We start from the raw sequence: 14514 nt of genomic DNA, 5'->3' as shown, positions 1-14514 counted from the left end.
GAGACAGAGACTGTTTTCTGGTTCACTTCCCAAATGTCCACCAAAGCTAGGGTTAGGCTAGGGCCAAAGCTGGGAGCTGGGAACTCAATTTGGCTCTCCCTGGAGGGTGGCAGGAACCCAATTACTTGAGAGCCATCAGCCATCAGTCTGCACCACTGTCAACACTAGCAGGAAGCTAGAGTTAGGAGACAGAGCTGGGACTCACCCAGATACTCCAATGTAGGACATGGATCACTTACCTGCTAGGCTAAATGCCTACCCCAGGAGATTCTTTTCCTCCCTCCCCCCCCCCCTTTTTAATATTTACTTTATTTATTTGAAAGACATAGTCACAGAGAGAGGTAGAGACAGAGAGAGAGGTCTTCCATCCTCTGGTTCACTCCCCAGATGGCTGCAATGGCTGGAGCTGCGCCGATCCAAAGCCAGGAGCCAGGAGCTTCTTCCGGGTCTCCCACATGGGTGCAAGGGCCCAAGCACTTGAGCCATCTTCCACTGCTTTCCCAGGCCATAGCAGAGAGCTGGATTGGGAGAGGAGCACCCGGGACTAGAACCGGCGCCCAAATAGGATGCCGGCACTTAAGGCCAGGGCTTTAACACACTGAGCTACAGCGCCGGCCCCAGGAGACTGTTTAACATACATGAGGATCAACATTTATGAAGCAAAACACAGAGTATGGTTTAAACTGATTCTGATTTTAAATCCTAAAAAGAGAAATGAAACTTGGCTTTGGCAGCAAACCATTCCCATTAATTAGAAGTCATTCACAAGAACCAATTAAGCTTAATTAGCATGTAGCACAAGTATGGCTATCATTTAATATGTGGCAAATGAGAAAAGTGTGAAAGTGTTATATGAACTATAAAGCACTTTGTAACCAGGGAGTTTGACTACAACTATAAACTCCACCCATTTATGTCTTTATAGACTTGCTCAAGCACACGGTCATGGCTTGTGTCTTTTATAGCATTATCCAGAATGCTTTCCTAGATGGCTTTTTTTTTTTTAAAGAGAAATCATTTGGTTCTAGTAAGTTGAGGAAAAATCAGTCTTATTTCTTTATAGTTGTGTTTTTAAAGATCTTTATTACCCTCAACTTTTGTGCTTTCTCACTGTATCTTCTGCATAATCTGTACAATAGGAAGCTTCACTTTCTGTAGTTTATATCACTTAAATAGAGCAGAGGGAGGTAGATGTTTGGGAGAGTGTGCTCTCTGCCTTTCAAATAAAATAAATATTTTTTAAAAAATTAAAGAAATACATACAAAGCAGAAGATGAATGAATCTTCTCTCTTTTTTTTTATTTTTTATTTTTATTTTTTTGACAGGCAGAGTGGACAGTGAGAGAGACAGAGAGAAAGGTCTTCCTTTGCCGTTGGTTCACCCTCCAATGGCCGCCGCGGCCGGCGCGCTGCGGCCGGCGCACCGCGCTGATCCGATGGCAGGAGCCAGGAGCCAGGTGCTTTTCCTGGTCTCCCATGGGGTGCAGGGCCCAAGCACCTGGGCCATCCTCCACTGCACTCCCTGGCCACAGCAGAGGGCTGGCCTGGAAGAGGGGCAACCGGGACAGAATCCGGCGCCCCGACCGGGACTAGAACCCGGTGTGCTGGCGCCGCTAGGCGGAGGATTAGCCTAGTGAGCCGCGGCGCCGGCTGAATCTTCTCTCTTAAAAAGATATCAATCCCCTACCGATGGAGAATCGCTGCTCTATAGTCACACAGCATTCATGGCTCTTGCAAGTCTGTTTTTTTCCTCCTTGTTTTCCAGAATCATCTTGCTATTATCTGAACCTGTTGCTAGCACTCTATATAGCTACTTATGGCTACATGCTTGGGACTGAGTGGGCTACATCTCGTGATTCAGTGGCATCTGCTGGATTAATTCAGAATCAAGACTGCCATGTCTGCCTTGAATCTATGCTTGTGAAGAAATCAATAACAGCTTTAAAGTATGATTTTTCTATGCAAAGACATATTTGGTTTCTCAAATATTATTTGGAAATGTATATTTCATCTGAGAGTATGTAAAAATAACCACCTCCAAATAATTTACAGCATGACAACTTATGCATATACTGGAAACTGAGGTGAGCAGGAAAGGAGAGGAACTTGGTGGGAATGCTCCTTATAAAGAGTTAAAATTGTATATGTGCGGGTGTAAAAAGTTAAGCTTAAGCTTACAGGTTTAAACCTTCCTGGTGCAGCTGTAAAAATAAAACAGAGTGAAGTAGCACCTTGACAGGAGGGACTCCATTTTGGAGCACTTGAGACTCCATTCTGGGAAAGCACCCCCCCACCGTGAGACTCTGGTCTGAAACTATGATCTCAAATAGTCGGACAATAGCAGTGTACTACATCACCCTTGGCAATGCACAAAAACCCCCTGCATGATTGCTCAAGCTTAAAAGTAGAAAGGTTGCACCTGGGTTACCTGGGCTAATAATGAAGATGTGATTTGTCTATGTCTTAAGATCATAATTGCTATTGTAAGATTTTAGCAACCACTTAGCAACCGTGTATTCTCTCTCCCCTCCCGATTTTGCAGTTTTTGCCTTTATAAACCCTATGCTGTAGTTTCTCGCTGCTCCTCTGTCCTTGTATGTTCAGAGGGCCCCAACATGTTGGATCAATAAATTTAACCCTTTGCTGGTTGCATGAGAGAAAGGTCTCTTGGAGTCGTTCCTTGGGCGGTGGGCTTTTTCGGACCCTAACACTTAGAGTTGGCATAAAGTACTAGAAACTTCCTTATCTTTACACCTCTGAGAGGTAAGTTTTTATAATATACAAGAATAGCCCTTCCAGGTCATGAATCTATGTTAACAGTCTTGTATTAGTTAGCTTTTCATTACTTTAACTAAAATATCCAAGAGAAACTTCTTGGGAAGGAAAAGGCATACTTCTGCTTAAAGTCTGCAGGGTCCCAGTTCAGGATCAGGCATCTGTGGGAGAAAGGCCACGGTGGAGTGCGTAGGGAGGAGTGATCACATGGTGAGCCAGGAAGAAGAGAGGTGCAAAGCCAAAGTCAGCTTAAGTAATCAACCTTCTCATGCGAATACCTTCTGAGGACAAGCCTCCAATAATCCAAAGAACTCCCACCAGGCTCACCTCTTATAGGCCACCCTAAACTCATCAAACATTAGCATAAGACTTCCAACATTCACATGAGTTTGGGGAGCCACTTCCTGTTCAGTCCATAACAAGGCTAAAACAGTTTAATCTTATGAATTTAGAAATGCAAATGCTTGGCCAGGCGCCATGGCTCACTAGACTAATCCTCCGCCTGCGGCCCTGGCACCCTGGGTTCTAGTCTCAGTTGGGGCGCCGGATTCTGTGCCGGCTATTCCTCTTCCAGTCCATCTCTCTGCTGTGGCCCAGAAGGATGGCCCCAGTGCTTGGGCCCTGCACCTGCATGGGAGACCAGGAGGAAGCACCTGGCTCCCGGCTTCGGATCAGTGCGGTGCGCCGGTCATAGCAGCCATTTGTGGGGTGAACCAACGGAAAAAGAAAGACCTTTCTGTCTCTCCCTCTCTCACTGTCTAACTCTGCCTGTCAAAGAAAAAAAGAAAAAAAATGCAAATGCTTACCTTGCCATAGAAGAGTCTTAATTTCCTCTGTGAAACTCAGGGTCACAGAGTCAAGAGTCAACTTCTAGTCTCTTCTCAACTCCAAAATAATTAGACCTTTTCTCTTCTCTTTTCTTGAGCTTTTGGAACAGGAAGGCTATAAGGTCCTCATTTGCTCTCTCTAACCTCCTACCACACACCCTTAAAAGCAGTAGCATCTCAATGAGTACAAGAACGTGAACACTTGGGGCCTGGCATTGTGGCACAGTGGGTTAAATCACTGCTTGTGACATTGCATCCCATATTAGTTTCAGTCCTGGCTGCACTGCTTCTAATGCAACTCCCTGCTAATGTGTCTGAGAAAACCTCAGAAGACTTCAAATATCTGGGCCTCTGCCATCCATGTGGGAGACCCAGATGGCGTTCCAGGCTCCTGGCTTCTACCTGGTCCAGTCCCAGCTGCTGCAGCCATCTGGGAATTGAACCAGCAGATGGAGGATCTTTCACTGTGGTCTCTCCCTGTCTGTCACCCTGCCTTTCAAATAAATAAATAAATAAATATATTTTTTTGACAGGCAGAGTGGACAGTGAGAGAAAGAGACAGAGAGAAAGGTCTTCCTTTTTCCGTTGGTTCACCCCCCAATGGCCGCTGCGGCCGGCGCACCGTGCCAATCCAAAGCCAGGAGTCAGGTGCCTCTCCTGGTCTCTCATGCAGGTGCAGGGCCCAAGGACTTGGGCCACCCTCCACTGCACTTCCAGGCCACAGCAGAGAGCTGGACTGGAAGAGGAGCAACCGGGACAGAATCCGGCACCCCGACCAGGACTAGAACCCGGAGTGCTGGCGCCACAGGTGGAGGATTAGCCTATTGAGCCGTGGCGCTGGCCATAAATATATCTTTAAAAAAAAAAAAAAAACACATCTCGATAAAATGTCACAAAACAAAGTCTACAGAGAAGACACTGAATCTTTGCAGCTTTAGAGTGAACTTTCTACTTTGAAGGATTTCCTCTGGAAAACATCATTTCTCTCTATTCTATATTAATTGAACTCAGTCTCCATGGTTCAGTAGGGTCACCTTTCCTTCCCATTAGAAGCTCAAATCCTGGGCCTGGTCTGAGTATTTCATCTACTAGCACATAGTAATTATTCAGTAATAGAAATGTGGCCCAAATCAGACTAACAGGCATCTTCCCTGAGACTTTCTAGTATGATAAGGAAAGATCCACTCATTTTCTAGAAGGCAACCTTTAAGAACCATGGCAGCTTGAGACTGCAGGAGCTATTTTTCTCCTGAGGGAAAATACCTTCAAAAATGAAGCCAAGCAAAGTTAGAAGACAGAGCATTTCTGATCTTCTGGATCTAGGTCTGCCTCAGTTTCCCAGTTACCAAGCTGTACATTAGCCCATCACTGATTTTTGTTAAGCTTGTTTAAGTTAGGTTTGTGGTACAACCAAAAGGGTTCTAATTAATATAACATGTACTTTAAAAAAAAAGATTTCTTTATTCATTTGAAAGGCAGAGTTACAGAGAGGCAGAGGCAGAGGCAGAGGCAGAGGCAGAGAGAGAGAGAGAGAGAAAGAGAGAGAGAGGTCTTCCATTCACTGGTTCACTCACCAGATAGCTGCAATGGCTGGAGCTAGGCCAATCCAAAGCCAGGAGCCAGGAGCTTCTTCCAGGTCTCCCACACAGGTGCAGAGGCCCATGGACTTGGGCCATCTTCTACTGTTTTTCCAGGCCATAGCAGAGAGCTGGATCGGAAGTGGAGCAGCTGGGACTCAAACAGGTGCCCACATGGGATGCTGGTGTTAGAGGCTAGGGGCTTTGACCTGCTGTGCCACAGCACCAGCCCCAATAAATAAACCTTAAACAATTTTTACAAAGCAAGATCTCAAATCAACAGCCTAAATTTACACCTTGAGGAAAGAGAAAAAGAAGTGCAAACCGAACCAAAAGCTAGCAGGAGGAAATAGTAAAGACTAGATCAGAGACAAATAAAATAGAGAACAGAAAAATAGAACCAAATGTCAAGATTTGAAACCTTTAGATAGACTAAGAAAAAGAGAGAACATGAAAATAAAACTGAAATCAGAAATGAAAGTGAGGATATTTCACTAGTAGTGGAAGATGTCCCAAGTCCTTGGGCTCCTGCACCCTTGCGGGAGACTCAGATGGAGCTCCTGACTTCAACAAAGTTGCAAAGTAAGTGGTAGCCCCGAATGAAGCTCATGAAATAGAAAATAGAAAAACAGAATCAATGACCAATACTTGAAAGCTTTAGACAGACTAATAAAAAGAGACTAAGAAAAAGAGAGAACGTGTAAAAACTAAAATCAGAAATGAAAGTGATTATTATTATTACTACTAACCTTTCAGAAATACCAAGGATTATAAAAGACTATAATTTGAAAACCTATGAAGCTCCTGTTTGACTTCAGCAAAGTTGCAAAGTACAAGATTCATAAACAAAAATCAGTTGTTTCTATATGCCTGCAATAAATAATCTCAAAGAAAATTAAGAAAACAATTCAAGGGGCTGGTGCTGTGGTATAGTGGACTAAGCCTCTGCCTGTGGTGCTGTTGTCCCACATGAGCGCCAGTTCAAGTCCGAGCTGCTCCTCTTCTGATCCAGCTCTCTGCTATGGCCTGGGAAAGCAGTTGAAAATAGCCCGTGTGCTTGGGTCCCTGCACCCGCCATGGGAGACCTGGAGGAGGCTCCTGGCTCCTGGCTTCAGATCGGATCAGTTCAGCTCCGCTGTTGCAGCCATTTGGGGAGTGAACCAGCAGATGGAGGACCTTTCTCTTTTGTCTCTTTCTCTCTCTCTGTAACTTTACCTCTCAAATAATTAATAAAATCCTAAAAAAAAGGGGGGGGAAGCCAGTGTAACACATGAGTCGTACTTTGGAAATTTATATTCATTAAATAAAAGATTAAAAAAAAATCCTAAAAAAAAAAACTAATTCAAATTATAATGGCATAAAAAGAATAAAAAGTCTAGAATTAAATTTAATGAAAGAGGTGAAAGACATATGTACTACCAAATAAGTCATCAAAGAAGATCTAATCAAATGGAAAGGCATCTTATAGTCATGGATATGAATAATATTAATATGGCAATATTATTCAAGCTAATCTACAGACTCAGTGCAATCTGTCAAAAATTTCAAGGTATTTTTGCAGAAATGGAAAAGGCAATCCTGAAATCGTATGAAATCTCAATGGGTCGCAAACAGCCAAAAACATCTTGAACAACAAAGTTGGACTCATACTTCTGAATTTCAAAACTTACTACAAAGCTACAGTGATTAAAACAGCATGGGTCAGCCGGCGCCGTGGCTCAATAAGCTAATCCTCCACCTTGCGGCGCTGGCACACCGGGTTCTAGTCCCGGTTGGGGTGCCGGATTCTGTCCCGGTTGCCCCTCTTCCAGGCCAGCTCTCTGCTATGGCCAGGGAGTGCAGTGGAGGATGGCCCAAGTGCTTGGGCCCTGCACCCCATGGGAGACCAGGAAAAGCACCTGGATCCTGGCTCCTGCCATCGGATCAGCGCGGTGCGCCGGCTGCAGCGGCGGCCATTGGAGGGTGAACCAACGGCAAAGGAAGACCTTTCTCTCTCTGTCTCTCTCTCTCTCACTGTCCACTCTGCCTGTCAAAAAAAAAAAAATAATAATAATAATAAAAAATAATAATAAAAAAAAAACAGCATGGGTCTGGCATAAGGATAGGAATATAAACCAGTGGAATGGAATGAAATATTCAGGGTCTGGCATTATGGCACAACATGGTAAGAGTGGTACCAGCACCCCATGTAGGAGTAATAATTCCAGTCCTAGCTGCTCTGCTTCCAATCCAGCTCTCTGCTAATGAGCCTGGGAAGGCAGCAGAAGATGGCCCAAAGTGCTTGGGCCCCCACCAACTATGTGGGAGACCTGGATGTAGTTCCAGGCTCCTGAATCCAGCCTGGCACTTCCCTGGCCATTACAATAATTGGGATGAACTAGCACATAGAAGGCCTTTGTCTCTCCTATCACTCTGCCTTTCAAATGCAATAATTTTTTTTTAAATGGAATGTCCAGAAATAAACCCCATATATCTGTGGCCAATTGATTTTGAAAAGGGTACCAAGATCATTAAGTGGGGAAAAGCAGCTTCTTCAATAAATGATGCTGGGACAACTAGATTTCTACATGCAAAAGAAAGAAGCCGAGGGGCTGGCACTGTGGCATAGCAGGTAAAGCTGCTATCTGCAGTGCTGCTGGCATTCCATATGGGTACCAGTTTGAGTCCTGGCTGCTCCACTTACAATGCAGCTCTCTGCTATGGCCTGGGAAAGCAGTAGAGTATGGCCCAAGTGCTTGGGCCCCTGCACACACATGGGAAGACACGGAAGAAGCTCCTGGCTCCTGGCTTTGAATCAGCCCAGCTCCAGCCATTGTGACCATTTGGGGAGTGAACCAGCGGATGGAAGACCTCTGTCTCTCTCTCTCTGCCACTGCCTCTCTGTAACTGTGCCTTTCAAATTAATAAATATTATTTTTTAAAAAAAGAAAGCTGGAATAATACCTCATACCATATATAAAAATTAACTCAAAATAAATCAATGACCTAAATGTAAGAGCTTCTTAGAACTATAAAACTCACAGAAGATAGAAGTAAATCTTCATGATCTTGGATTTGGCAATGGATTCTTAGATTTATGATACTAAAACCATGAGTGATATGTGAAAAAATGGATAAATTAGACTTTATCAAAATTGAAAACATTTTGTGTATCAAAGAATATTATGAAGAAAGTGGATGGGGCACAGTGGGTTAAGTATCCACTTGCAAAGCTGGCATCCTGTATTGGAGTGCCAGTTTGAGTCCATACTGCTCTGCTTCTGATCTAGTTCCCTGAAGATGTGCCTGGGAAAAGCAGTAGAAGGTGGCCCAACTACCTGGGCTCCTGCCAACCAGGTGAGACCTGCATGGAGTTTTATGCTATTGGTTTCAGCCTCACCCAGCCCTGACCATTGTGGTCATTTGAGGAGTGACCTGTATATGGAAGATGGATTTCTTTTTCTCTCTCTCTCTCCTTCCTCCTCTCTATCACTCTTTCAAATAAACAAATAAGAGGCCAGCTCTGTGGCACAGCGGGTTAACACCCTGGCCTGAAGCGCTGGCATCCCATATGGGTACCTGTTCAAGTCCCAGCTGCTCCACTTCCGATCCAGCTCTCTGCTGTGGCCTGGGAAAGCAGTAAAAGATGGCCCAAGTGCTTGGGCCCCTGCACCCACATGGGAGACCCAGATAAAGACCCTGGCTCCTGGCTTCGGATTCATACAACTCCAGCTGTTTCAGCCATTTGGGGAATCAGCAGATGGAAGAGCTAGCTCTCTCTCTCTCTGTAATTCTGCCTTTCAAATAAATTAAAAACATTTTTTAAAAAGAAATTGAGTAGACATTCCTCCAAAGAAGATACATAAGTAGCCAATAAGCACATGAAAAGATGTTTAATATCATGGGTATTAGAAAAATGGAAATCAAAACCACAATGAGATATGAAGATAACTCTAATATGTTAAGAAAGGAAAATAAGAAGTGTTGTGTAGAAAATCAAACCATTATACATAGCTGGTAGGATTGTAAAATGATTTAGGTGGGGTAGAAAACTGTGTGTGACAGTTTCTCAAAATTGAAACATGAATAACCCTATGACCCAGCAATTCCATTACTAGGTATATACCAAAACAATAGAAAAGAGGTACTCAGACAATACTTACACTTGAATGGGTATAACAGCACTATTTTTTAAAAAAATTTATTTATTTGAAATTCAGAGTTACACAGAGAGAGAAGGAGTGGCAGAGAGAGAAAGAGGTCTTCCATTTGATGGTTCACTCCCCAACTGGCTGCAATGGCAGAAGCTGCGCCAATCGGAAGCCAGAAGCCAGGATCCTCTTCCCACATGAGTGCAGGGGCCTAAAGACTCGGGCTATCTTCTACTTTCCCAAGCCATAGCAGAGCTGGATCAGAAGTGGAGCAGCCGGGTCTCAAACCAGTGCCTATATGGGATGCTGGCACTGCAAGTGGTGGCTTAATCCACTACACCACAGTGCTGGCCCCAATATTTTTTTTAAAGACTTATTTACTTAAAGGCAGAGTTACAGAGACAGGAAGAGACAGAGATATCTTCCATCTGCTGGCTTGCTTCCCAGATGGTTGCAATGGCCAGAGATGGCCAGCTTGAATCCAGGAGCCTGGAGCTTATTCCAGGTCTCCCATGTGGGTGCAGGTGTATAAGCACTTGGGCCATCCTCTGCTGCTTATCCAGGCACATTCACAGGGAGCTGGGTCAGAAGTGGAGGGGGGCGGCTGGTGCTGTGGCGCAGTAGGTTAATCCTCCGCCTGCAGCGCCAGCATCCCATATGGGTGCCAGTTCTAGTCCTGGCTGCTCCTCTTCCAATCCAGCTCTCTGCTATGGCCTGAGAAAGCAGTAGAAGACGGCCCAAGTCCTTGGGCCCCTGCACCTGCATGGGAGACCAGGAAGAAGCACCTGGCTCCTGGCTTCAGATTGGCGCAGCTCCGGTCGTTGCAGCCATTTGAAGAGTGAACCATGGGAAGGAAGACCTCTATCTCTGTCTCTCCCTCTCACTGTCTATAATTCTACCTCTCAAATAAATAAATTAAAATCTTAAAAAAAATAAAAGAAGTGGAGGAGGGGCTGGTGCTGTGGTGTAGTAGGTCAAGCTTCACCTGTGGCGCTGGCATCCCATATGAGTGCTGGTTTGTATCCAAGCTGCTCCTCTTACGATCCAGCTCTCTGCTAATAGAGAGCCAGGACTTGAACTGATGCCCATAAGGGATGCCGGCATCAGAGGCAGTGGCTTTACCTGCTATGCCACAACATGTGCCTCCATAGAAGCACTATTTACAATAGCCAGATGGTGGAAACAACTCAAATGCCCATTAACAAATGGATAAGTATGTTTTATATGTAAAATGAAATATTGTTCTGCCATAATAAAGAATTAATATTGATAAGTGCTACATGGATGAACCTCAAAAACATTATGTTAAGTAAAAAATACATTGACACAAAAGGTCACAAACTATATAATTTTGTTTAAATGAAATATCTGGAAGGAGTAAAACCATAGAGACAGAAAGCAGACTAGTGAGTCCAAGGGATTATAGGAGGTGGGAACTGGGACTAAAAGCTTAAGGGAAAACAGTTCTGTTTTGGAGTGATGGAAATTTTATGGTGAATTTCATCTCAATTTTTTTAAAGTACCTGATGTAGTAGTCAGAATAATGGTCACATTTTGGGAAAGTAGTGACTGTAATAGATCATAAGAGGGAGTTTAGGAGTGTTGGTCATATTCTATTTTTGGATTTAGATACTGGTTACCCACATGTGTTTACTTTATAAAAATAGCTGAGCACATCAAATTTATGATGTGTTTTTTTCATATGAACATTATAGTTTAATATAAAGGTTTATTTTTAAAAGGCTAAACAGTTATCATATGACCCAGTTCTATTCCTATGTATACACCCAAGACGACTTAAAACACATGTCCATGCAAATATTTATATGCATACATGTATTTTACATATTTATATATACACATACACACATAAACTTATACACATGGATATACACATACATATGTGTGTACATATGTATGTGTATATAAATATTCATAGCAGCATTGCTCACAATACCCCTAAAGTGGAAATAACCCAAGCATTATCGAGTAATGAATAAACGAAACATGATACACCTACACAATGGTATATTATTTAGCCATAAAATACAATGAAGTAGTGGTACATGATATACTATACAGATGAACCTTGAGAACATTATGCTAAGTGAAAGAAGTCAGACACAAAAGATCACGTACTGTATGACTTCACTTACATGAAATACTCGGACCAGACTAGTACAGTGATTAAGACAGAAAGTAGATTGGTAACTGACAGTGGCTTGGGAGCAGGAATGTCTGCTAATAGGCATGTGGGTTCTAGGGGTGTGGTGGGGGAGTGATGGAAATGTTTTAGAATTAGATAGTGGTGGTGACTGTATAAGATATTAAAACTACAAAATTGCACACTTTAAAATGGAAAATTTTGTTATGTAAAATTTAATGTTATATAATACTTCAATTAAAAAGTAGACCTTAAATATATCATTCATAACATACGTGAACTCTAGCACATCAAATCTAAAAAGCTCAAAGGAAAAGCAATTATTCAAAAGAAAAAAGTTCCATTTCCCCGTCCATTCCCTTGATCAGTACACCTTAGACGTGGAATTCAGACACCACTGGCAGGGTCTAGCAGCAAAACTGGAGGTAGGACTGTGAATCACAGATTGGAACGAAAGCTTGTGACGAACATTTCTGATTGTCCCTGAGCAGAGGAATGTGACAGTTGATGAGAAACAGATCTTTGGCTGAGCAATGGAGAGAAAGTGGTGGTGACAAAGTGTTGGCAGCCCTGGCACAAGGCTGCTTTCCATTGCTTCATCCACAGGGTCATGTCTTAGGAATGAGTGGTTCTTAACTGATACGATCGCAGCAGCGGAAGGCGCTGAGGCACTTTCACCCTTTACTTACTTCATATTCTGATGGCTTTGGTTACACACGTTTTTTTCAGTATTTGTACTAACACAACTATCCCCCCCCCCCCCAAATTACGAAAGCCATAGATTTATTTGGGAAGTAAACTAGATATCCATGCCTCTAACATTCGAGAGAAATTTTGTTCCAGGAACAAAACTAAACTAATATTTTTCTAGGTGAATGTAGAACGGGGGCAACTCAGATTTAAATTAATCTGAATTTGAAGGACTTAAAGGTCAGCTAAGTTTTACTAGGTCTGGTTCTCATTCCCATTGTGTTCCTCAGCCCACAGTACAGAAGTACTTACTGGCATTTTAGGTGGACAGAGAGCCAAGAGTTTGCTTCATATTTTGAAATGGTGCTTGTTCCTTTCTGTGTGCCAGATGTTTCAATATGTGTAGTAGAGGTAGTAAAATGAAAACTAGTACACAGCTGTCCTTAACACTCATATCTCAGTATTCTTCAAACACCCCATTGGTGACTGTTCTCCCTCCCCCTCCCCCTGCCACACACACGTTCCTTGAATCTCCTTTGCTTACTCAAAAACCACTCCACTAATGACACACCCACTTTCACTTTTTTTTTTTTTTTTTTTTTTTTTGACAGGCAGAGTGGATAGTGAGAGAGAGACAGAGAGAAAAATCTTCCTTTTGCTGTTGGTTCACCCTCCAATGGCCGCCACGGCCGGCGCACCGCACTGATCCGAAGGTAGGAGCCAGGTACTTATCCTGGTCTCCCATGGGGTGCAGGGCCCAAGGACTTGGGCCATCCTCCTCTGCCTTCCCGGGCCACAGCAGAGAGCTGGCCTGGAAGAGGGGCAACTGGGACAGAATCCGGCGCCCCCACCTTGATTCTTGTATGCACCAGTAAGGAAAGGCTAGAACTGAGATAGCACATGTTTTCCTTGTTGAGGACACTGGGTTTCAGGGGGCAGACCTGAAGTCCACAGCTTTAATACAAGTATCATAGCACAAAATGAGACATGGAAATTTAAGAGATAATTTATTCAATGCTAAATAAGGCAAGGGTTGGCAGGTCTAAAACACACACTTTCTATTTTCATTGTTATCTTGTTCCTCCTCTACTGGTACAAAGATGCAGATATGCAAATACACATATATACATTTATTATGTAAATACACTCCATACACAATACAGATAAACACACACACATATATTTTCACTCACCTAATCTGGCAGCTAAAGTAACAGGGCATTCTTCATAATCCATTCCTGTCACAGCAGCCATACCTACCTTCCAAAAGTCAGACCCTAGAGGTGCTCGTCTCCACGGTCTCTGTGACTTCTATCCCTGCCTCCCTGGAACAGAGGTGTCTGCTGTAGTCTTTCCTTACAGAAATCTGAAGAATTCTGGAATTGTCCTGGAAAGGAAGACAGGTGGGTGAGTCAGTAACAATGTGACACAACCATTCTTAGTAGGTAGGCTTCAGAAAGGCCAGAGGAAACTTTAGTAGGGACACAGTATCAGAGAGAAGATGAAAGAAAACACCAGCTCAGTATGGTGAATTTTATTTGCTATCTTTCTCCACGTCCTCTATCTTTTGTTCTACTATTACGTAACTGTCCCTATTTTCATCCTCCTCACTGCCTTCCTTTAAACAGACTAATTTCCCCATTTTCTAGAAAAACCCTCTTGCCACAAATAGAAGGAATTAAAGCCGGTAAAGCACTCAGTCACTACATCGTGAAACACATTGTCTTCTGTCCTTTGCATGCAGAAAAGACTTCGCGATATTTTTTGTATACCTCAACTAAAGCTTTGATTTATATAATGTCCAAGTGCTGTTACAGCCTTAACGGATATGCACAACCGGCTCAACAGAGGCAGGGGCAAGAGCAGGGGGACAGGGAGAGAGGGAGAAAGAATGGAAAGGATTCTTGAAGAAAGCTTGTTGTACAGCATTGATGGGAGAAGAGAAATCTAGGAAGTTTGGAGGGGAAAACAGCAAGAGGAGTGATGACAGGGATACACTGAGTAGGAAAGACACAACTTAAACACTTTTTTTGATACATAAAAGTATACAAAAGGAAAAAAAAAACACCGTGACCTTAATTCCACGGCACCAGATAAGGATGTTTTATGTGTGCATATGTACATGTTTTATATGTGTATAAATATTTTAGTTTTGAGTACATTTTCATGGTCAGAATGTTGAAACAAAGGGAGGATAAAAAATGTGGAAGCACCGCTCTTCCAAAGATAATGTTGGTTAATTTTTGTTTTCTTCCATATATAAAATCAAGAGCTTGATTTAGTTTTGATCAGATAGATGTGGGCTACAGTGATGATTTACTCCTTCAACTAAACCAGAGATCTGGAGTCTG

At 43.1% G+C, this 14514-nt stretch overlaps 1 protein-coding gene across 1 annotated transcript in view; it reads right to left on the bottom strand.

Annotated features, from left to right (window-relative positions):
- Positions 1-7723: 7723 nt before the first annotated feature.
- ZNF318 (zinc finger protein 318) overlaps positions 7724-14514 on the bottom strand; it is a 50273-nt gene continuing 43482 nt past the window's right edge. The window contains exon 8 of the mRNA XM_051854711.2: positions 7724-13550. Within this exon, the coding sequence (XP_051710671.1) occupies positions 13434-13550 (117 nt within the window). The 3' untranslated portion in view covers positions 7724-13433. The remainder of the gene's footprint in view (positions 13551-14514) is intronic.

Source organism: Oryctolagus cuniculus, chromosome 5, assembly GCF_964237555.1.
Source record: "Oryctolagus cuniculus chromosome 5, mOryCun1.1, whole genome shotgun sequence".
In the NCBI taxonomy this organism is placed as follows: Eukaryota; Metazoa; Chordata; class Mammalia; order Lagomorpha; family Leporidae; genus Oryctolagus; species Oryctolagus cuniculus.
Note: the sequence above shows the minus strand (reverse complement) of the source record. Positions and strands in the feature narration are given on the sequence as shown.